Source organism: Maylandia zebra, linkage group LG17, assembly GCF_041146795.1.
Source record: "Maylandia zebra isolate NMK-2024a linkage group LG17, Mzebra_GT3a, whole genome shotgun sequence".
NCBI classification, from domain to species: Eukaryota; Metazoa; Chordata; class Actinopteri; order Cichliformes; family Cichlidae; genus Maylandia; species Maylandia zebra.
In genome coordinates this window covers 2,476,238-2,501,296 of record NC_135183.1, presented here as the reverse complement: position 1 = coordinate 2,501,296, position 25,059 = coordinate 2,476,238, and the positions used below count along the sequence as shown (strand labels likewise).

At 44.4% G+C, this 25,059-nt stretch overlaps 1 protein-coding gene across 3 annotated transcripts; it reads right to left on the bottom strand.

The window, feature by feature from the left end:
- Positions 1-377: 377 nt before the first annotated feature.
- Positions 378-23,118, bottom strand: LOC101483086 (E3 ubiquitin-protein ligase TRIM39-like). Of its 3 annotated transcripts, none has more exons than XM_076875805.1 (4): positions 22,893-23,118; positions 6,192-6,547; positions 2,486-2,658; positions 378-2,198 (listed from the first exon to the last, which is right to left on the bottom strand). In XM_076875805.1, exon 4 carries the CDS (start codon positions 2,187-2,189, stop codon positions 558-560), a length of 1,632 nt encoding a protein of 543 aa, XP_076731920.1. In that variant the 5' UTR covers positions 2,190-2,198; positions 2,486-2,658; positions 6,192-6,547; positions 22,893-23,118; the 3' UTR covers positions 378-557. The 3 variants fall into 3 exon arrangements, with proteins under 3 accessions (XP_076731920.1, XP_024661519.2, XP_076731919.1); XM_024805751.2 differs by having other exon boundaries at positions 2,558-2,658; XM_076875804.1 differs by having other exon boundaries at positions 2,558-2,647.
- Between the last annotated feature and the right edge of the window lie 1,941 nt (positions 23,119-25,059).

Sequence of the window (25,059 nt, the reverse complement as noted above, 5' to 3'; positions counted from 1 at the left end):
CAGGCTAAAGAGACCTCCCGGCTTATGAGTGCTAACTTAAAACTGCCTTAGTGAGCATAATAAACTGGCGAGGAAAGGCAGGTTGCACAGGTTTAAATCGCTCTCCCGCTGATTGCTTGCAGATTGGATTGCAGGTGAGGCAGGGGAGGTCCCATCCAAAAGGGGAGGACCCGCAGCCACAGATGGAAAACCTCCAGACACTCCAACGGACCATGACACTTTTCTTTTCTCGTGTCTTCAATTGTCTGATCTACAAGTTGATTTTTCTTTTCCCCATTTTGAGTTGAAATACTGCATACTGACAAGGATAAGCAAACTGTAAATTTGAATAATTTATTGAACAAAAATATATGAAAACAAATAAGTTAGTACAGAACTTAAGAGTTCAGCTTCAGCTTTAAAACAAACACAGAACACAGAATTTAAAGTTGCCCACTCCACTGAAGCAAACACAACATTCCCACCACCACACCAAGTCATTTCATTCACACAGACTTCTTTTGCCATACGAACATATTTTGACCAGTAGTTTGTCTAAAAAGAAATAAATACTGCGTCTAATGTTTTGGAAGAACAGAAGAGATAATCAGAGGGGTGGAGTTTGCACCACCTTCATCAAAACAAGGACTGAATAATGGGTAGAGTTTCTCAGTGAAGTTACAGCCAGTAAAGGAGTAGATGAGAGCTGCTGCTCCTACATCATAAAAAGACACCAGACCCTCTTCATAGTCCACAAACACGCCCACTTTCTGTGGTTCTGCTTGCAGACTGAGACAGATTGAGGGGCCAACAACAGCTTTGTACTGATTTCCATTTCTCAGCCGAATGGTCCAGTAGCCATTTTTGGGACACAGTGGCTTTTTCTCTTTCCTGTTTATTGACTCGTTGGCCACTCCTAAATCCCACTGAGTTTTTTCATTGACCTGAACTTCATAGTAAAATCTTCCTGAGGAAAACCCCTGCTTTCCCAGAACATTTGCATAATAAATGCATCTCTTGGGGGTCTCGGGGAAATTCTGCCTTTTGTTACAACTAGATACTTGTTTCCCATCATCGGACAGGACGAGGTTAGGATGTGCTGTGTCGGGATCCAGAGTCACATCCACTGCGTACTGCTGAACCCTCTTCAGCTCCACATCATCGTGCAGCTTCTTCATCTCTTTACTGAGTGTCTGCTCCAGCTGAGCAACAGCTTTCTTCACAGTCCCCTCGTATGACGAGTGAACTGTGACCTCGGTCCAGTCTTTGGTGGGTGGAACAGGGTTCAGGGATGGTAAACTCTGGAGAAACTGGAGGTGGTCTCCAGTGTGTGAGAGCTGCTCCAGCTCAGAGATGTTCATCCTCAGCTCAGACACTTCTTTCTCCAGCTCTTTGATGAAGCCTTGAGCCTGGCTCTCTGTTGTTTTCTGCATCCCTTCGATCACACCATCGAGCTGATTCCGACTTTCTTCTATACACTTGATCAGACTGTCAAATATTTGCTCACTTACTGTTTTCTCTCTCTCTGCAGCTTCCTTGCTGCATGTTAACAATTCTCTGAAGTTGTTTATTTTCTTTTGTCTTTCTCTGATCATCTGATGAATTTTACCCTCTCTTGCTTCCACTTCGGCCTTCTTTTGCTCATATTCTGTTTTCAAAGGAATGGTGAGATGTCCCTTGTGATTGGACTGCTTGCAAAATTCACACACTGGCATCCGGTCAGTCTTGCAGAAGAGCTCTAAAGGTCTGTTATGCTCCTTACACATTCTGTCTTCAAGGTTCTTTACAGGATCAATCAGCTGATGCCTTTTCAGGCCTGTGACTCTGCGATGAGGCTCCAGGTGAGTCCTACAGTAGGAAGTCAGACACTGCAGGCAGGACTTCACAGCCTTCATCTTGGTTTCACTGCACACCTCACATGAAACTTCTCCTGATTCGGCTTGCTGTTCCTCTGCTCTGCCATTTTTCTTTACGGTGGACTGTTTGAACATATCCACCATCTCAGATAAGATGGTGTTGACGCACAGCTCTGGTCTGCTGTGGAAAACCTTAACACACAGTGGACACTGACAGCAGAGACTAATATTCCAGTTTTCTGTGATGCAGGTCTTGCAGAAGTTGTGTCCACACGGGATGGTGACTGGATCAGTGAAGACCTCCAGACAGATGGAGCACAGAAACTGATCTTCAGACAGATAGCTGGTTGCCATGGTGTCACGCTGAGAGCAAAAGTGAAAGTGTGACTGGCAGCAGTAAATTTAAAACGTTTTAAAGTATGCACCAACATTTTGTTGAATAATTTTCAAAGAATTCTATGAGTTTATTTCTTTGAATTAAGAATGAAATCAGAATCAGAATCAGAATACTTTATTGATCCCTGGGGGAAATTATTTAAAAGCAAAACTATTCAGGAGACAGATTCACATCTTGTAATATGCTGAATATGTGTGAATGCTGGCTGTTTAAACAGCTCTTTGGATTAAAAAAAATCTCTACTTGCGCGTACTTGTCGAAGATTTAGTCGTGTCAGCGACACTTTACTGGAAGTTTTTCAGAGAGTTGTAAGGATCAGCCTCACCTTGGGTTCAGATGAGTCTTGTGTTTACTTTCATTTTTCCTTCAGTCATGTTCTCATGTTTCCTTCTTTCCAGTGAAGCTCCGCCTCTCACTGCAGGTAAACTGTCATCATTTTAAAGACATAGTGCTCTTTGACACAATGTGAATAATATTATTTCAGATGAATTACATAACAGCCCTGCTGCCAGCACCAGGAGTTTCTCACTCCTAGCTGTAGATTTTGAGTTGTCTTCTTACCCAAAAGACAAGAATATAGAGAACGAGACAATAAACGAAGCAACCAAACAATCAAATGTTTTGGGTCAAAATCAGGCAATGAAACAAAAAAAAAAAAACCCTGGTTGAGATCAGTTCTACAATATATATTATATATGAACCTATATTAAGCTGAAGATGGATTCTGTACTGTTTCCCTAATCTTTAGCTCTTTCATTCATTCATGGCTTTGGCATTTCAGTGTCACAGCTCCCCTCCTCCTGCCTTCAGTCTTCACTGCAATGCTCAGCTGTCCAGCCCAATCTCCCTGTTAACATATGCAAAACAGACGCACCCTTTTAAAATCAGAGGCTTGTGTCCAAGCTTTACTAGCACCATGCTAACTTCCTGTTGTGGAACAAAGCTACAGGCTTCTTGATATAATGATACAATACGACTCAAGATTAGACCACAACCAGTATCTTCACTTTTTCCATAATAAGGCTCTCCTCTTGGCGTATTTGATCAAGTTATATTGAATACTATCAAAGTAATTATTTCTGGCATCTTGATCTGTCCTTCAAGAGATCGACACATTAGCCAGCTATGTATTGTTATTGGCAGAGATAATTAGAGGAGTTATGTTTTTTACATGCAACAAAAGAGCCAGTGTCAGCCTGTTTTACCTTCTGACCCCGGTCAGTGGATTGAGTCTTCTAGCTGCATGCCATAGTATCCTTGGGCAAGATACTAAACCCAGAGTCGGAGTGTGAATCTGTGCACAAATGTTAGACAAGGGGCTGAGGGGTAGAAACAAGCACCTGCATAAATGTGTGTGTGTGTGTTTGGTTGTATGAGGCTAGTGGGGAAAAGCACTTTGCATGCTCTGTTAGAGCAAAAAGGCATTATATAAGTAACAGTCCATTTACAATTTACCTTAAAAATTTACCTTCTGCACACTGTGTTTATATATTCTAGGAAGTACCTCCAGAACACTCTTCTCTTCTCTTCTCTTCTCTTCTCTTCTCTTCAGGATCTACTGAATTTTAACGGTTTTCTCCTCAAATTCTTAAGTTTCTTCTTTACCTCATCTTTCAAAGCAAAGATGGGATGTGCTTCTTACTTTTCTTCTTGTGCTTTCTTGGGTGGCTGTAGCTCAGGTGTTAGAGCAGGTCATCTACTGATCGGAAGGTTGGTGGTTCGATTCCCGGCTTCCCCTAGTCTGCATGCCAAATATCCTTGGGCAAGATACTAACCCGAAATTGAATGTGTATGAATGTGTGTGAATGTCAGTTGTGCTTGTGTGAATGGGTGAATGCACAAGTTGTGTAAAGCGCTTTGAGTGCTCAGAAGAGTGGAAAAGCTCTATATAAGAACTAGTCCATTTACCATTTTCAAAGTTCTCAACAGGACCCAAAATAATAATAATAATGGATTGAATTTATATAGCGCTTTTCAAGGCACCCAAAGCGCTTTACAACACCACTATTCATTCACTCTCACATTCACACACTGGTGGAGGCAGCTACAGTTGTAGCCACAGCTGCCCTGGGGCAGACTGACAGAGGCGAGGCTGCCATATCGCGCCATCGGCCCCTCTGACCAACACCAGTAGGCAAGTAGGGTAAAGTGTCTTGCCCAAGGACACAACGACCAGGACGGAGAGCCCAGGGATCGAACCGGCGACCTTCCGGTTACAGATGCGATTCCCAACCCCCTGAGCCACGGTCGCCCAAAAGCCCATGTCTGAGAGCAGATAGACAGTTATAACTAACTCACACCAGACACTGATGATCCAGTGCTTTGTGAGGCAGACCTTGCTTTTGTTTTTTAAATGCATAAATCCTTTATGTGTCTGGATAATATCAATATCCATCCATCCATCCATCCATTCGCTTCCGCTTATCCTTTTCATGTATCAAAATACATTTACGAGTCTAGCAATTGAAATAAAAAAGAGAATAAGCATTGTAGTGGTCTTTGGATCCTACCAACTATATTTTTTATATGGGAAAACAAGGAAAGCCCTCCTTCACCACTAACTAAAGTTCTGCTGCTCATGTTTATGTTGTGTTAAGTTTGATATACTGTATATTTTTAAGGAGAGTTCTTTGTTCTAGGATTGAACAAACTGACAATCACATATGTACAAACAAGCTGCTGACCTTCTTCAAATGGATTTTACTTTTACCAGTACACTGACATCTGGACTACAGAGTAGTCCTAGAGTAAGGAACCACCACTGCTTTCAGTCTCTATTAGCACAGCCTTTCTGTTTTCTTCCCAACCAGGGGACATTTTTAATGCTCATTCAAGCTAGTGAGAATTTCTTTTCAGCATCTTTGGAAAGAGCTGTTTATTTGCCAGTAGGAGTTCCTGTTCATGCAAAACCAAACAAACAAAAAGTATCTTTGGGTATTATGCTTCTGAGCTAATTATTTCTTTGCTTAGTGGTTACTGTCTTATGCAAAATACTTAACAAGGGATTCATGGACTAGGTTTAATGAAAGCATCTGAGTAAAGCTGCCACCCATGCAGTGCTGTTGAATGCTAAGATTGAAGATGGGGTACTGACATTAAAAGCTGATCCATTATCAGCTGATGGGTATCCCTTCACCCCCCTCCTCTACTCTCCTTTCCACTCTGTCCAATCACAATCTCTTCCCTCTTCATCCAAAAATTAAATTCGTCTCATCTTGATGCTGAATGGGTGGGATGTCACTGTTGCTAGGATACATCATTCTGGCAACTGGGTGCTTTCCTTGGAGGCTCAGAGGAATAAGAGAGGAGGGAATAAGAAAGGGCAGATAATGATTGCAGGCGGAAAAGAAGCAAGGAGGACAGCAGTAAAAATAATTGTTTAAAGGAGATGAGGGGTAAAAGCAACAAAGAGAAAGTAAGGAAGATCGTGGGAAAGAACAAATGACCTAACAGAAGGAGTAATCGGAAAGGAAGGAGGGCATAAAGAGTCTTAAAAAGCACGTGCATTATGATGCTTTGGCATCACCTGTTTGAGAGTGAGAGGTAAGAGGTGGAGCAGGACAAAAGGACAAAAAAGAGAAGGAGGGAAAAAAAGGAGTGATTAAATAGTAAAGTGATATCAGAAGCAGGGAAAAGAACAAAGTGGAAAGAGGGGGATGTGATAAATAATAATGGAAACAACTTGTGTTTGTTTTATCATTATGCAATCTGCCTTTGTGTAGTCATCATCCTTGTCCTTTGCACAGAATCCTCCCCTTTGGCATTTTCCTGGCAACTGGCTGTCAGACTGATGCTGCTGAGAGTGACTCAACAGTAATATTTTGCATTGCTAAGTGCTGTGAAACAGGTCAGGTACAAATGCTGGCTAGCTGGATTGAGATTAGAATACCACTAAAATAGGTACAGCGGGGAAAAGAATCAATTGATCCTGTAATGAATGTGTAAATTTTCTTACTTACAAAGAAATCCATCCATCCATCTTCTTCAGCTTTTCCGGGGCCGGGTCGCGGGGGCAGCAGCCTAAGAGAACAGAAGCCCAGACCTCCCTCTCCCCAGCCACTTCCTCCAGTTTGGGGAACACTAAGTAATTTCCAGAACAGCCGAGAGATATAATCTCTCCATGTGTCCTGGGTCTGCCCTTGGGCCTCCTCCCAGTGGGACATGCCCAGAACACCTCACCCAGGAGGCATCCTTGTGAGATGCCCGACTCATCCCCTCTGCAATTCGCTTCCTTATCGTGGTGAAAGGGTTTTCTTGTCCCAGGAATTCCATTGGTTACGTTGTCTCGTGTAGGGTTTCCCATGGCAAACTGGTCCTGAGTGAGGGAACAGACAAAGAGCGATTCAGAATACCCCAATGAGTAGAACACCAAAGGAGCAGTTCACCCCGCCCAGGATAGGGTTACTGGGGTCCTACTGGGGTCCAACAATCTTGAAAAAACACATTGCATAAAAGTCAGATATTGATTTGCATCTCATTAAGTATGAGAACCCAGTATTTTAACCTAGAAAGAACAGTGGTGTGTCTAGAAAATTTTTGTTGGGGGGGCCAGGTAGGGGCACAGATTTGGAGAAGGGTGGCAGATGTAATTGGCAGATAATGTTAAAAAAAAAAATCTACCAACCGTTAACCATAATTCAATAATCCTATAAACCTGATAACCAAATGCGCTTTTTGTCATGGTCCTGGGCCATGTGGGCCCAGTATTCTTAGTTCCTTGTATTTTTGTATTTCGTTCCTTATTTAGGCCATGTTTTCTGAGTTGCCCTGTTGTGTTGTTCCCTAAGTGTTTTCCCTTCATGGCTTTTACCCCCTGTGTGCCCCTCTGTGTATCTGTGAGCCCTCGTCTCTCCTTATGTTTTATTCCATGTTTCCCCAGCCCGTTATGTCTGTGTTTTCCCCGTGCTCTCTCTCCTCCTGTCTGAACCTCTGTGCCTGTACATGTCATGTTCAGTTCACCCCGCCCTGTCTCGTTATGATTATCAGTGTCACCTGTGTTCCCCGTGTGTGGCCACTTTCCTCGTTTACCCTCTGTGTATTTCTGTCTGAGTCTCCCTCTGTTCGGCGTCGCGTTCTCCCTCATGTTGTGTGTAATTCTCCCCGTGGTTCGGTTCCTTGTACAGCTCATGCTTTAGTTTTCCCAGTTTTAGGTTATTGTGTATTACTTCTCGTGGCCAACAATAAAGCTGTGTTTTTTGAGTTTATCCCCGTGTCTGTGAGTCTGCATCTTGGGTCCTTCTCCTGCCTGCCACACAGCAAACCATGACAGAAGAACGCGACCCCGAACTGGACCCAGCAGCTCACAACCCCTCCGCGGACCTCCAGGACGACTTGGTCTACACGGTGGAATACCACTGTGAGGAATGGGCGACGCTACCTCGAGGCGAATACCGGGAGACTGTAGCCGTCCGTCTTCAGCGGATGGTGTCCGGGCTCCCGTGGCTATTCGGCGCGCTGCGCCCCCACATCCGGGACTTTCTTGTGTCCGCCGTGGGCACCCGTCCGGGGCAGCTGTCCCAGAAAGAACCAGAAACGGTCAGGATCGGGACCATGGGGCTCACCACCGTTACGCCGCCTGTTCGCTTCTCATCGGCTTCTACATCTCCGCCACCGCCTGTCTACACTACGTGGCGCACGGAGATGCCAGAGGCCAGCGACTTCGGTGAAGAGGAGCGGCAGCAGGTGTTACGGGCGTATCGGGAGGATGAGCTCCGTTGGAAGCCCTGGCTTATCACCGAGGAGGAGCTCTTGTCAGCTGTCCCACCACAGACCGACCACCCCCCCTCGCCGCCGCGATCGGGCTACTCGTCTCCTGCTTCCTGCCTGGCACGGATGTGGTCTGAGGGCGAGGAGCCGGTCGCCACGGAAGGCCAGGCTGAGCCCACGGCCGCCCCTAAGAGGAAACGGCGTTCCCGCCGCTGTCGCGCACCGCCACGGCCCGTTCTGCCCTCCACTGAGCAACACGAGGTGGCTGTGGGGGGCGCGGATTCCGACCTCGAGGAGCGGCAGCGCGCCGTATGCGCGCAACCGGAGGAAGAGCTACGAGAGGAGCCATGGCTCGCTCCCCCCTACGATGAGGTTTTCCGCGGGACACGGCTAGCCCTTGGGGGCCCCCGGAGTTGCCTGGGACTTCCGCCTGCCACTCCGCTAACTACCGCCTCCTCAGCCGCTGCGACGCCTCAGGAGCCTCCATCTCCCACGTCTACGGGGCCCACGGCCAAAAGAAAACGGCGTTCGCGTCGCCACCGCATCGCCTGACGCTCGGAGGTGAGTGAAACTGTCCAGTCGCTCCAAGTTACCTCTGAGCAGAAGGCATGTGAGGAGGCTACGGACTTAGCCGGTGAGGTGGCTAGCAATGAGCCGTTCACCGAGCCGCAGGCCAGAGACAGTTCCGCTCCCGCTTCACTCAACCCGGCAGGGACCACAGACTCGATTCACAGACTGACAAGGTTTCCCACCGCCTTTGGTTTTAATAGCAGTAGGGAGGTGTTTCCTTTGGTGTCTCTTTCCGTGTCTGCAGTTCCAACTAAATCTGAGTTGCCTGTGGTTTCTCTCTTCCCTCCTGAGCCGGCCCTGCTCCTCCATCAGTCACTGAATGAAGGCAACGAAAGCATAGCTAGTGCTCCGGTGTGCCCAGCTACACTTGCTTTTCACGAACCAGAGACTGTGAACACTGGTCATGAACCCCTAGCATGTTACTAAGATGCACACATAACAGCAGATCATGGTGACCAGGACACTGTAATGTCACAACACGTCTCCTGTCTCCCCATAGATAACAAACCAGGTGGTTCTGAACTGTTTTGCTCCAGCACCATAACCACCACTCAGGAGATGGAAGCTGGGGTCAGGATTTATGTGACACCATTTTCTCCTGCCTCTATGAACTCGTCACTAGATAGGGTTTTGGCCCCGAACAATGTCATAACCACCCTCTCTCAGCCTGAAGCGTCACCTGCTTCAGTTAATGGTTCACGTACCGTTTCACCTGTATCTGTCTCTCCACTCAATAGGGTTAACACTCTGCAGCCACAGATCACTGCGGGTACGGGTTCCAACAAACACGTCCATCCAACACACCACAGTCATGCTACCACGGTGCCAATGGTTAGGTCCATATCTGTGTATTTACTGTTTTTCCAGGAGTCAGCTCCTGATGATCTAAGCTTTGTTTTTGTGGATCGAGTGGCGGTCCTTGTTTTCCGTATGGTCAAACCAGCTCCTCTGAGCCGCACACTACCACCGGTTGAGTCCAACCAGCTTATGTTGACCTCTCCTAGGACTACACAGACTGGGCTAGTAACCTCTGAGCCACTTCGGACTAATGTAGACTCTGGGAACCTAATGATTGCTGGCTCAGAACTGGTGGTCCCTACCACTGTCCACTTCATGGTTTCTTGTGTTAAGCTGTTAAGCCCTATGGACTGTTTTTTACCTGCTCTCTCTCTCTCTGGGTTTGTGCCTCAGCAGCCTGTGTTTCCTCAGCTCCTAGTCCAGCCAGGGGCCTTCATAACTGTTTGTCCTGCGTCTGCTATTGGACTCCCAGGTGTGCCTATCTGGCACCCTGCGGCGACGCCACCGCTTCGCGTCACGTCAGCTGGAGGGCCCGAGGAGCCCACCCAGCCACCTTCTGCTTCTGCTCCTCCTGGTCCAGCTCCAGCCTGTGCTTCGTCAGCTGCAGCTCCAGCCTGTGCTTCGTCAGCTGCAGCTCCAGCCTGTGCTTCGTCAGCTGCAGCTCCAGCCTCCGAGTCTTCGTCTGCTGCAGCTCCAGCCTCCGAGTCTTCGTCTGCTGCAGCTCCAGCCTCCGAGTCCTCGTCTGGCGCAGCCTCCGAGTCCTCGTCTGGCGCAGCCTCCGAGTCCTCGTCCTCGTCTGGCCCAGCCTCCGAGCCTTCGTCCTCGTCTGGTCCAGCCTCAGCCTGTGCTTCGCCTGGTCCAGCTTCATCCGAGTCGTTATCCTCGCCGGGTCCGGCCCCAGCCTCTGCAGCGACGCCTGGTCCGGCCCCCGCATCGCCACCGTCTGGTCCTGCCTCATCTGGTCCTGTGCCCACCAGGCCATGGCCAGCACGCCTGAGACTGGAGAGCCGCCGCTGCCTTCCGCGCGGTCGGCCCCATGAACTGCTCCGTCGTCTCCTTCGCCGCCGCCGCTGCCTTCCACGCGGTCGGCCCCCTGAACTGCTCCGTTGTCTCCTTCGCCGCCGCCGCTGCCTTCCGCGCGGCCGGCCTCCGGACCAGCTCTGTCACCTGTGCCACCCGCCTGGTCGGCCCCCCGACCGTGTGACCCGTGAACTCTTATGCCTGTGGGCTCTGGGTCGGCCCCCTGAACTTTATTTGGACTATGGTCATGTGCTCCTGTGTTTTCTGTTGTTTGTTTTGTTTCCCGTTCTGGTCCCTCCGTCCTGGTCCCCCGCCTCCCGCCCTGGGTGGGTTGTTTTCTGTTTTTGTTTTGTTTCTCGGGTTTGGGCTGTCGGGAGCCAGCCCTTTAGGGGGGGTGATGTCATGGTCCTGGGCCATGTGGGCCCAGTATTCTTAGTTCCTTGTATTTTTGTATTTCGTTCCTTATTTAGGCCATGTTTTCTGAGTTGCCCTGTTGTGTTGTTCCCTAAGTGTTTTCCCTTCATGGCTTTTACCCCCTGTGTGCCCCTCTGTGTATCTGTGAGCCCTCGTCTCTCCTTATGTTTTATTCCATGTTTCCCCAGCCCGTTATGTCTGTGTTTTCCCCGTGCTCTCTCTCCTCCTGTCTGAACCTCTGTGCCTGTACATGTCATGTTCAGTTCACCCCGCCCTGTCTCGTTATGATTATCAGTGTCACCTGTGTTCCCCGTGTGTGGCCACTTTCCTCGTTTACCCTCTGTGTATTTCTGTCTGAGTCTCCCTCTGTTCGGCGTCGCGTTCTCCCTCATGTTGTGTGTAATTCTCCCCGTGGTTCGGTTCCTTGTACAGCTCATGCTTTAGTTTTCCCAGTTTTAGGTTATTGTGTATTACTTCTCGTGGCCAACAATAAAGCTGTGTTTTTTGAGTTTATCCCCGTGTCTGTGAGTCTGCATCTTGGGTCCTTCTCCTGCCTGCCACACAGCAAACCATGACATTTTAACTCTTATTAGAATGAGATTTTAACCACTACGGTGCAAAGTTTTTAGATACTGCGTTGATAAAGTACAAGAGATACAATCAGTGCTTTGTCAGTGTTTACTATTATGTTAACTTTATCTGCCTATTTAAAAAAGAAGATAATCTTCTCACAAACTGGTGTTTGATTTTGAAACAGGAAAAAAGTGGGGAAACAAATGAAAAGACTAACATTTGAATGAAACCTGAAAGAAAAGTAAATACTTTCTATGCTGCCTTATGGTAAACTTTGGTAATATTGATGTATAAAGAACAACACTGGCTGATGATGAAATCCAGTCAGCTGGCATGGTGACACTGCCAGTATTAACCTGCAGGGCTGGACTGGGACAGAAAATCTGGCATTTTGACTACAGACTGGCCCACCAGGTATTAAAGCCATAAAGCCTTTGAATGAAAACAGATGCTGTGGTGACAGTGATGTACAGTCTTTTTGGTATATGTATGATTTCTATACATTTTACATCAGATAAAAACTTTGTTTGCAAGATTCAGATAATTATTGAATAAAAGCGAGATATTTTAAATGATAATAAGAAAGTATTTCTTTGTGCCCCCCTCTCCCTGTTAAAGCCCTACCTGGCCCCCTGGCAACACTTTGCTAGACCCACCCCTGCACAGTTACCAGCTGTCAGCTACTTAGAAAAGGATCCTGGTGTTATTTGTCTCTCAGAAACAGCTCATAACTTCAACTCATCCATGTCACCTAAAAGGTAAACCTGTTTCTCCATCACCTGTTCAGCTCTGATGGTTCAGTAAGGACATCTCCTGGTTTCATCTTCATGTTTCCCTCTCACCACATATCCAAACCATATCATGACCAGCAGCTTTACAGCTGTGGCTCCAGCAAACATCAGCTGATACTAGAAATTAATATTAAATAAATTCTAACAACAGCTGATCAAGCTTAAACGTGCTGCTGTTGTTTAGCGCGACATCCGCTGGTTTCCTCTTTCTGGCGCAAAGTGAGCGATAAACAAACAAGAGAGAAAAGCCGATCAGCTGATCACTGATCAGTTTCATGATTGAAGTAGCAACAGGAGAGGGAGGGGGGAGAATGAGAGAAGAAGCAGCTGAAGCGTAACGACAGAATAAATCCAGCTTTGTGTCTTTTTCATTGTAGCTGAAGTCCTATTTTCTCTGAATGAGGGACCATTCCATTTTTAAGGAGCCGTTGGCAACTCTACTAACTAACCTTATGAATAAAGTTCACTATCAGTAACGTCATAGCACCACCCAGCTGTATAGAAACTCCGTCATGCTAGCTAGTAGCAGTACGAGTTGTTGTAACTGACTGTAAAAAGTCAGCATAATGAAAATAAACTCCACCTAAACTTGGTTTATATCTGACCCAGATAGACTGCAGGTCATAACTTCTTACCTGAAGTTCAGTTCACCTGACACTCGGACTGGTGGCCGCCTCGGGTCTCTCCTCCTGCCTCCCCTTCCCTCATCCACCTGCTGGCCTCTGTGGAAGCTCCGTGATGCCACCACCAAACAACTGAGTTATTTTTACACATCAACCTGCATCTGGCCAATCCACCACCTCTCATTGTTCATGCCGTTACAAAAAAAAAAAGTCATCAGCCCACCGGTATGCCCGATGGTCAGTCCAGCTATGTTAACCTGCAACCAAATCTGCAGCTCCATACAGCAATGTTACGACTTAGATTATATCTTATAACTCAACTAAGGAGGTATGACGGTTTGTCACCTAACTTTGCCCATCAGAGTATACTTGTAGCTCATATTCATATAGCCAGGATGGTTTGGCACTTAATTTTACCCGTCAGAGTATGTGTCTAGCTGTTATTAACAAAGGTAGGATGATTTGCCACTGAATTTTAGCTGTTAAAGTATGCTTGTAGCTCATATTCACAAAGGTAGGATGGTTCGCCACTTAAATGTAGCTATTAAAGTATGCTTCTAGCTCAGATTAACAAAAGTAGGACGATTTGCCAATAAATTTTAGCCGTTTAAGTTTGCTTGTAGGTGACATTCACAAAGGTAGGTTGGTTTGGCAGTTAATTTTACCCGTCAGAGTATTTTTCTAGCTAATATTCACAAAGGTAGGATGGTTTGCCACTGAATTTCGTGTTGTGCGCATGCGCAGAAACCACAGGTAGGATGGTTTGCCAGGTAGGATGGATTCCCAGAACACCGTCTTTCATGCTTGGCTCTCCTACCTTTGCTAAGGTGATGCTCATAGTGCAGAAGCCGATGCTGCATTCACTTACACTCGGATATCTGAGCATCGCTGTGAAAACATGATCGTACATTTGATATTTGATTGAATTTTATTGTTTTAGCTTCGGGGTGGCACCTGGGTTGGCCAGTCTGGTTGGACACGCCACTGAGAAAGAACTACTGATTACAATCAACCCGTCAATCAATTACAGACATTCCTGATCTCAGCCCATTATGTATTTAAATCAAACCTGTCAACAGAATCTATTTCTCCCACTGTAGACTCTCCACACCACAGGACAAGACCAACGAGCTGTCCATGGACAACAGGGACAAGACTGCAGACCTGCACAAGGCTAGAATGGGCTACATGACCAAGCAAGATTATTGGTGAGAAGGTCACAACTGCTGGTACAATTATTTAGAAATCATGCTCTTGGTATGGAGCAACATGCAAGATCTTCTCTCGTGAGGTGAGAAAGATCATGAGAACTACATAGGAGGAAATGGTTAATGATCTGATGGCAGATGGAACCACATTGGTAACACATTTCACCGCATTGGACTGCACGGTCCTCATGCTCAAAAAGACCCATCTACAAGCCCATCTTAAGTTTGACAGTAAGCATTTAATGATTCAGGGAAGGCGTTGATCTGTTCTGGTCAAATGAAACTAAATTTGAGGTCTTTGATGTCAGCAACTCCTCCTGTTTGGAGGAAGAAAAATGCTGAGAATGACACAGTACAACACAGTCAAGCACGGAGGTAGAAACTCTCTAAACGCCTGTTCAGCAAATAGTATCAGTGCAAATTAGAAATGAAAAGAAGCTTAGTAGCTAGCTGATAAGCGACTGGAGTGTTGTGGAATCAAGAGCAAGACGTCTTTGCCCCAATACTGTATTTCAAAAATCTATATAATATAATAGTAAGAGCAGAAGCCTAATAGAAGCACAATTCAAAAATAATACTGGAACCAACAGAAACTCAAAGCTCATGAGTTAACTAAGAATTCAAAATACAAGAACACCACAAATAATAGTATTAAAAAGTTGTAGTTGTAGTCTTTATGCAGCTTTCTCATGTCATTCTGGAACAAGATGTGCTCTGTATCACAGCACACAGGCAGTTAGTGTAAACGGCTAAAATAAAAGCGGTGAGCGGTGGGAGACATCAAGCATGGCCGCCAGAGGGTGTTTTCCATCACCCGAGCCCCCTCTGCCCACTTTGGCAGCTGTACTAGTCAGTAGGCTTAAATGGGTTAACAGACATAAAATGAGGTAATCTGCAGTGTTTGCAGTGCAGCGGGGTTGGTGAGGTTGCGATGGGTGCTGGCTCAGCGTTGTGTTTATCCCCCTGTGCTGTCGACAGAGCATAAAAGAACTGCTGCAGCGAGCCGCTCTCATTCACGGCCGGATTAGTGGAGCGTTTAGTCGTCTTTTTATTATGATTTTTTCCTTCTTTCTTTTTTTTCTTTACCCTGCGTGCCTTGACAGCACACAGATGAATACATGAGTGACCTAGGCAACTAGAGGCAGTGCTGTCCATAACACCACCTCTGTATGCTCCATCCCAGCTTTCACATCTCCTCCTGTAACATCTGGGGCAAAGATAAGAAAATGTGACATTCCAAATATATATACATATATATATATAAAAAATATATATATATGTATATTTGAAAGTCATTTTTGTAGAACTTTTTTGTAGATTAATATTATATATACATTTTTCATTGACAAATATTATGAAAGCTGAGTTCAGGTCCTGCTTCTGTCCCTCTCTCTCTCATTTGAATGCAGGCTTCGGATGATGATTTCCCCCCTCTTGTCCAGGTTGGCAGAGCTGCAGCTATTTTTAGAAAGAGGAATTGCTTTGGGGAACCCCTGTAAGTACAGCTGCCTTCCTCTCTGTCTCCCCTCTCCCTCCCTGAACACAAAGTATACTCTCGAGCAAAACCCTTCCTGGGATTTCTTACTTTATGCAGCATAAAAAACATACTAAGCTCACACCACCTAATAAAAAGGTTTGTTAAACCTGCAAAATGCAATGTATTCTTTGACATCTGGCAACACTGTACAATGTTTGGCGAAACATATGCATCACCTGAGGACCGTCTGCTCCAAAGCACAGACGAGGTTTATCCTGCTGAAAGGGACGTGTTGGACTGACAGTAGCTGAGAAAGCTGTCGGGCTAATAAGTTACTCAGACGTTTCTGCTTGGCACAGGGCTGCTGATGAACACACACCAGCTGCTGTGAAGCTGCAAAACATTACGCTGCTCACAAAAAAGTTTGTCTGCAAAATAGCAGATGATGGAAATAGTACACACAGTAAATACACTGGTGAGAAATGGCAAAGAACGATATAGATATTACGCAGATTCATATGTAAGATTATATTTAAACTTTTTTAATTGCTTAAAATCTTATTTTATAATGCGAAACACTGTGACTGTTCTATTTGAAATGTGCTATATAAATAAATTACTTACCTACATTACAGTATTTGATTATCATTCATTCATTACACTTCAATGTAACATTATTTAATTTATTATAATGACACAATGAACTGAGAGCACACATGCAGGAGAGACGACGGCAACAACGACATCAATGACAAGACAATGAACTGATGAAACCGAGGAACTTAAATACACAGAATGATTGGTGTTTAGAGACCAGTGAGTGAACAGCTGAACTTGACATGAAATGACACATGGAAGCAACTGGAACAGCAAAACAGGAAATGTGAATGAGTGAGAAATAAACTGAACATGACTAAACTGAAAACACTGGGTCAGCGACACAGGAACCCTGGTCAATGTACTTCTTTAAAAAGCTGAAGTAAATTTATAACCCATCACCAACTCCATGGTCTTGGGCATTAGTGCGTAAAAATGAATTTAATTCTGTGCTAATCCATCAAGTTATAGGTCTCTAAACGTTCAGCATTGACCTGTTGGTTGTGATGGTTAAGAAGTGAAGGGATGCCCAAGTTATTAGAATTTAATCAGGCCTAGATCAATGCTGCTAGCACTGCCAAACGGCCATCTATTTGGAAACTGACATTTTACTTCCATTTCGGCAGGGAATCCATAATTATTGTGTCGTGAACTACATCTGTCATTCCTGTGCTGAAACAGAAACATCACCGAAGACAAAATCTTTGCATACATCGTCATCCTCTCTGTTTCATTAATAGACTCCTGGCTCCTTTCTCAGGTTTCCATCATTTAGCTTTGCATAAGAACAAAAGCTGACCTAATGTTGGCGTAAAGGCAGAGATCATCAACGCTGCACAGTTTGCTCAGATTGGGTTTCACTGCTCCAGCATTTTAGCAGAGGCCTTGGACGGTGTGTTACACCTGATCTGCATGTCCACAACCGGGATGGGATTTTGCCTGGCTGGTGAATTTTAACCTCTGAGGATGCTGGAGAATGCATAAAGACACAGATGCTCAATTGCTTTTTCACACAGCGCCGGGCAGATTTGGATAGTTTGAAAACATCATTTACTCGTGTCGCGTTTGTCTAATATTAAACATGTGACTGTGATGAGTGAAAAGAAAGATTACTTTGCTACTGTTTGCAAACACATTTGGAATGAAGCTCATTGGAGTAAAAAAAGTGTCAGAAATCAAATCATTAGAGATCACGATATCCTGAATTTCGTTTCCCCCCCCAAAAACACTGGCTCCGACAATTCCCATAATGCAACATAATGTCACACAACACTAAAATCAAATGCTTTGTCATCGTCTGCAACATTCCTTTTGACAACTAGAATATGTGTAATTTCCTGTGATAAAAAGTATTCCATGGTATGTAAGCTGGAGGTTCTTGCCTTATACAAATATGAGTCTGACTCTCTCACAGGGGAAATCTTAGCCCAAGTAAACACTTTCTTTTCTCCCTCTTTATCTCGTCTTTCTCCTGGCTGGCAGTCAGTGGCTGCATTAATGGAGCATGCTGCTATAAATAGACCAATCGCTTTCACGTCGCTGGTGATTTCGTCTGTGTTTGAGTTGTTGACATATTTTGTGTGGGTTTGCACATTGTTTCTGCCCCAGCCTGTGAGAAAAGTGGAATCTGCTCAGATTTGTATCTCCCATATCATTTCTTAATGCAGACCTGTCGAGAACTACTTAATGACAGAAAGGTCAGCTTGCTCTTTTTCACCAATATTCTGATTCCCATTCAGCTTCAAGTATTTTTCCACTGTACTTTTGGACTTTCTTTTCTCTGCAGAGTGCTGTTCTCTCATATGACCAAGGATATAAAGATCACTACACGCTTGCGCCCGTTAAATCCCTGCTGTGCCCTTTCAAACCTCTCACCTCGTGCCCACTCTGCACTTGCTAATGAACTGCCTGAACTGTCAGAGTTGTCTCTGTTCCTCTCCTCTACTCATGCGCGCTGAAATCTTCTCCCAGTTAGCTGATGTTCATGGCTGCTGCCTGACTCCTAACAGCTCTATCTGCATGCGCTGTCAGTGAGACTGATGGCTGACACAACAGAGAGGGATCGGGAGGAGGGGAGGTGGTGGTACTGTTTGGAAGTGTGTGTGTCTGTGTGTGTATGGGGTGGCAATCAAAGGAGGCCAGGCGATGACTCAGAGATTTTGAAGCGCAGCCTTCTCTGGTTGCCAGCCTGCCTGTCTGTGTGGCTGACAATATGCTGACTCCTCGCCACCTTATCGGATACCCTGGTTGGTCTCGGCTCGGTTTGGTTACGCTCTGTCCCGACCCAGACAGTCCTTTCTTGCATGCTCACATTTTGGACCAATTTAGGGGCCAACTGTGTTGCTATAAATACAGGAATATATGATGTATGTTATCGTTTGCATATGCTCATATAAAGTTTAGGCTGACCCTAAAAGGAAATTTCTAAGCTACATCTGTCACTGCTGTCCAGACATTACACAGCATGTTATCATTAAGTATCGGTGCATCTATCTGTGTGTTTAGTTTGGTGTCAAACATTGTTAGGCTAGCAATATTTAAGTTCCTTTTGTAAAAAACAATGTGATTACATTTCTTGCAGTAAGTTAGATGAAAAGATTGCTCTCCCATCTAAGCACAAAGAGATGGATCTTTAAGGTAATTATCTTAGCTTATCTTAGCATAATAAACGGAGCTAGCTAGGAACAGCTAGCTTGGCTTTTCCATAGATCAACAGTACACCTGCTAGCACCTTTAAACTCACTATTTCAAACACTGAGTCTTCTGTGTATAACTCACACACTAACACTAACACTAAAAATGACTGTTTGTCATCAGCTAAGAAATGCTGTGGGGACAAAATCACATACTGGCATTTTGTACAATGTAAATGTTCACTAATGTGGTAATAAGGCCAGGCTACTCCATTATGCTTTTTATGCTAACATACCCCGTCTTTCTACTTTTTTTCTAGAGTGGTATTGATCTTTTTAAGGAATTCTCAGCGGGGTGGTGAAAATATCAAAGTGTTCTTTCATGACCTATCTTTTAAACACTCAGTCCTGGGAAGTTTGAAAGAACTGCAGGTGGTCAACTTTAGAGGTCTGAACTTTTTATTCTCTTCATTATGTACCATTGAAAATAATCCATATTATATAAACTTAAACTGGACCAGCACAGTGGTGCAGGGGTTAGCACTGTGACCTTGGCATGTGAAGCTTCTGGGTTCTAACCTCCTCTTTGCCTGTGGCCATTCTGCGAGAGTTTCCTTTGGATGCTCCAGCTTCCTTACAAACGTCTTGATGCACGCTCAATCATCCAGGTAAGTAAACGCTCAAAAGTTGATTCTGTTCATCTGGATGTAGCGTTTTCAGAGAATTTGCATATTAATGATCAAGGAACTGACCTCCCAGTACACTGTTCCTTCAGCAGTGCTAGTTTCAATCATTATGCAAATGTACTTTTTATAAGATTGGGGAAACCTGCAGTTAACTGAGACTTCCATTTGCTTGGATGAAATTGGTTCCAAAAAAGTATACAGTGGTGCACAGAAAACTTCCTTGTGATTCCTTTGGTCACCAGCAGAATGCATGCAAGACAATGAATTGTCTGCAGATACTCACTAATTAATCCCCAATTGGTACTGAAACTGTGAAAAGTGTGGCATAAACCAGAAACAGGGAACCTTCAAAATAAAGCTTGTACCTTTTGAAATGTTTTGGTTGTAATGGTAAGGCACAAGCTTTACTTTGAAGGCGAACTTGCTCGATTTCTGTTTTTGTCACACTTTTACAAATTTCACTACAGCTTGGAGAGTGTGCCAACAAGTTAGCGTCTCCCATGCAAACTGTGGGTGAGTTTTGCCTGAGGAATTAATTGCTGACTTAAGCCAACTTTCATCTAATACGAAAGTTGGCTTAAGTCACTCCTCGGAAACAGAAGATTTAAACAACAGGTGGGTTGGGTTTCTGTGCTCACAGCCAGAGCTGTGTGCCTTGCATGAAATGCTAAACTTAGCTTTTTATTTAATAATTACATGGATAATCTTTTCAAGTACTTACTTTTCAAGTAATTGTTTCAAGTATTTCTTGTTCTTTGGAATTAATTTACTTCCAACACAACACAATAAAGTTAAAGTTTTAACTTAAAGGTTTTGTCTGACCCACTACACTGGCAAAACATCTTGTTTTAGCAGAAATGTCAGTAGAAATGCAGTGTAGTACTCCTCATAGTATTTAATATCCTCATAGTAGCTACAAAGTAATTGACGCCTTCATATACAACATGTGTTTTCCTTTCATTTGAGTCTATTTAACGGAAACATGAACTATGATCGGTTATGTAATCCAGATTCCACTACAATGTCTGTGTATGGAGTATCTATGTTTTTATATTTAGGTTCTGCTTTGGCTGGCTTCAGAATGAAAAATATCACATATCATACACACAGAGCATATTTTCTGTGCACAGTGTTATTTCCCAGGTGCCATGGTTACTAACAGAGTTATGTTTACATAACCACCTTTCTTTTTCTCACCAAGCTGACAACCTGTGAAAGAAGAAGATGGTGTGAGCTTTTCAGTCTACTCTCCTGTCTAAGATATTCAACAGCGAGGTGCCACCTGTCAGGCTGTGAAATCATTATTACTTCATGTTTGATACAAGGAGAGAAAAGACTGCTAAAGACGTGGACTTGTTGCAAGAATGGTGTTTTTTTGTGCCTGTTAACGACAGGCACAATGCAGGTGGTAGAATTCCATGAAACTACTGTACAGGTGTCCATGAGGGAGGTGCTGACAGCAAGGAGCCAGACAGTGCTACACCAGGAATGTCCCAGGTGTAAGACACAAGTGTTCAGTTAACTTTTCTTTGATTAAAATTTGGATTACATTAGAAGTGGGTTCAACAAATGCAATTTTTGCACTCTGACCACAAGGTCCTTTTCCACAAATGATGAAAACACCTGAGACAGTGACCTGTAAGGTGTAGTGGTGAGATTAAGACACAAAAGAGAGAATGCAAATTTAAAGTGACACTCTGAGTGACTCTGCTGTCTGAACCAGAATATAGCGAATTTAGCAAACATACTTTTCTATCCATCCATCCCTCCTTTTGTTCCACTCCTCCAGATAGGCTCAAGCCCATCCCAGCTTCCATAGGGTGAGAGGTGGGGTACACCCGGGACAGGTTACCAGTCTGTCGCAGGTCTACAGAGAGACAGACAACCACTCGCACCCACATTCACACTTATGCACAACTCAAAATTACCAGTTAAACTAACCCCACTGTATTTTCTGTACTTTGCACCACTTCCCTCAGAGCACAGGCTCGCAGGATCATCCAGCCAATCCAGTTCTGATTTCAAGAAGGCCAAAACCAAGTGAGTCTGCATAGATTCCCATGTTTAAAGTCTAGGTTTGTGATTACATCTCGTGATGAAAAAGCTGATAGGATCTGTGCAGATTAATCACAGCATGCACTTGAAAGGTTGTGAATCTCTTTTGGTCTTTTTGTGTTTCCTGGTGGTCATTTCCCAACACACCATGTTCAGGCTTTTCCTGGCTCAAAATGGGTCTTTGGTGGTTGACTATGCACATATGCACTATGCACAGTTATGGCATCTGTTACCTTGATTAACAAGAACCTATACATTTTTCCACCATTTTAAACAGTTTTCTTTGCAGAATTCTCAGTTGAATGAGTGTATGTTTGTTACTTGCATTAAAAAGATATAGAGATCTGCCATTGTAGGTGGAACACTGTAAGCTCAATGGCAGGATGACTCAGTCAGAGTGGAGGAAATCCATGTGGGAGGAAAGGTTGGGAGAGGACACTCCTGAGAGCTTGTGGACCAGGGAAGCTTTTCATTACCAAAGCTCCAGACGCTTCTACAGTCCTGCAGCAAACAGCAGCATGTTTCAGCAGTATCAGTGTTAGAATTTAAGAATCTGAATATTATTTTTGATTAATTTTAGCCTTTTTTAGGCAGTGGAGGGCAGAGAGTTTCAGAAGGTGGGTGTCGATACAATAGAGAGAAGTTCCAGACCCCTAAACTATCCGTGTGTCTTGTTTGGGTGGTACGCTATGCAGTATGTGGTGACTGATGATGGGCACTTATCTCACAGGTTGAGGGAAAGATAACAGCAACTCTAAAAGAAGGGAAAAAAGAAGTGTTGGTTTGGAATAGCAGGAACTATTTTTAACGTGGTGGGTGTTGTGGAAACAGATACAAATCCATCGTTAGCAGCTGAATATGTAGGTGCTTGGCTTAAAGGCTGCAAAAATAAATTTAACAACTTCGCATTACTGAAATATCAGCACCACATATTACTGCTGTGTATAGTACATATACAGGGAAGAAGAATCATTTTATCCCAAAAGATTTCTTTTAAAGGACACTATAATACACTTTCATCCATCTGCTGCTGTTTATCTGGGTCTAGTTTGCGGGAGCAGCAGTCTAAGCAGAAACGCAGGCCACCTCATCAGTCTCTTCTGGGGGAACACTTAAGCATTTCCAAGCTAGTTGTTACAACCCGGCTCAAAAGCTGCAACACAAATAAGGAGACGAATACCAGCGTATCTGTGAGAAGAGGTTTTATCTTAAAATGCATAGCAGGTTGGCTAAAATGGCTGGTCCCACCAAGGCAAAGACCAGCGAGCCTTCTTGAAAGCCTGCTTCAGGTATGCTTTTATCCACACCTGACTAGGTGTGATCAATTAGCACCATCTGAACACACTGAGGAGATTAAGGGCTGCAGAGGGGCGTAACACTAGTCAAGAGATATAATCTTTCCAGTGTGGCTTGGGTCTGGCCTGGACTTTCTCCTGGTAGGACATCCCTGAAACACCTCACCCTAGGAGGTCCCAGAAGGCATCCAAGTAAGATGCCTGAACTACCTACCTTGGATGTGGAGGAATGACTCTGAGTTCCTTATAAATGACGCAGCTTCTCTCGCTATCTCCAAGCCAGGTGCTAATTCTTATCCCAAACACTTCTCACGCAGCTGGACATTGTGGCTAGATGAACCCAACAGAACCACACTATCCTCAAAAAAGCAGACACAGGATCCTGGTCTTTCTCAGGTCAAAAATGTAGTCCACAAGAATTCTGTACTTTAGGCCAGTCTGAATCGGTCATTGTGGACATGTAAGCACAACAGCCTCCACCACTCACTGCCATTTCGTACAATATTTACACCACAGTGATGGCTAAAAGTGAAAAACAAACCATGGGCATCACGTGTCAGTGAGAGCACATGTTGCAAGCTGCTTTGTTGAACGTTGAATATATCAGAGAACATCATTAGCCTTTGTTTGTAGCAGTAATAACAGTGATAAATGTGCTCTCAGGTGTTATCTCTGAAACGATAAGTGATGTTTTTCATAAAAGAAAAGGCCTTGGTGGGCAGCTGTGCCATCTGTGTGAAAACAGTGACTCATTTTTCCCTGTTTGACACTGACCTCACTCACTTCCTGCATTACACAGCTTTATACTTTGCCTTGAAGTTTATTCTTTTTTGTGTTGATTCAAAAATTGCACCTATACTTATGCATTTTTCAGATCCTTTTTCAGGAGCCTTTTTGTGTACTTTACTTAGCCTGATGGCGCACACAACGGCCTGCATGTTTGCAGTGTTCAGCAGCAGCTCTGGATGTAGCGTGAGAATACTCTCTCCCAACCAACCACAACCCACATGCCACTGACAATGACATCGCTCTGCCCGAACCAGCCGATGAAGCGCTTTTCATTGAACATGAGGATTAGAATCCAGTGGTCCCTCGCTTCCTCAGAGGCCCATCCAACTCACACAACACACATAACATCACATAAGATCAGTGGAAAAGCCGTAGACGGATACAGTGTTGCTGTGTATTTTATTTGGCTTAACGTTTCTAAAGAGGGTAAAATTGACTTCCAAGTCAGAATGTTTGGATATATTTCTGTTCCTTCTATTGTGACAGAATTGTGTGTAGTATTAGGTACAGCTAAATGCTTGCTAACAAGTTAACATCCCAGTATTAATGTAGTAGTAGTGCAGTAGTAGCATGCAGAGATTGGATTTTCTGCTGCAGAAGAAGAAAAACAAATCTTCCTCCACTGATTAACAAGACAAACTGGACCAGATGAAAACAAAACTTGTCCTGATTTTGTGCTGCACTGCATGGATATCTTCATTTTTTCCGCTCCTTCTGGGCTCAAGAATTGTAGTTAGAATATTTACAATTCGCTAACAATATATCATCAAATATATAAAGCAAGATATATGGAATTATGTAGCAAAAACAAATTCATAAATAACTCTAAGTCTTATATTTTAGATTCCACAAGGTAGCGACTCTTTGCTTTGTTGATAGTGCTGCAAACCTTCGGCCTTCTCTCAATGAGCTTCATGTTGTAGTCACCTGTCAGGGTTCATTTGTGGCATTTCTTGTCTTCTTAATGGAGTTGGGACCATCAGTTGTGTTGTGCAGAAGTCAGGTTGGTAAACAGCTGACAGTCCTATTTGACAACTGTTAGAATTCATATGATGACCTAGAACCAGTCAGCTAAGTCAAGACAAACGACAGTCCATCATTACTTTAAGAACTGAAGGTCAGTCAGTCGGAAAATTGCTACAACTTTGAACGTGTCCTCATGTGAAGTTGCAAAAACCATCAAACTGGCTCACACGAGGACCGCTCCAGGAAAGGACGACCAAGAGTCGACCTTTCCTGCTGAGGATAAATTCATCCAAGTCACCAGCCTCAGAAATGGCAGGTTCTATCTGTCAAACTCTTTTTTCACTTTCCCCTCATTCCTTGAACAAGACCTCAATATACTTTAACTTTTCCGCTTTGGATAGCAATTAGTTCCCGAACTGGAAGGGGCGCTCCATCTTTCCATATCTGCACCTCAGATTAGAGTCCAGATAAATGCCACACACAGTTCCAGTAGCAGACACATCTCTACACCAACTGTTCAGAGGAGACGAATGTGGTCTTCATGGTCAAATAGCTGCTAAATACTAAGGAAAAGCAACAAGCAGAAGAGATTTGTTTAGATTGGTGGAAATCTGTGCTTTGGTCTG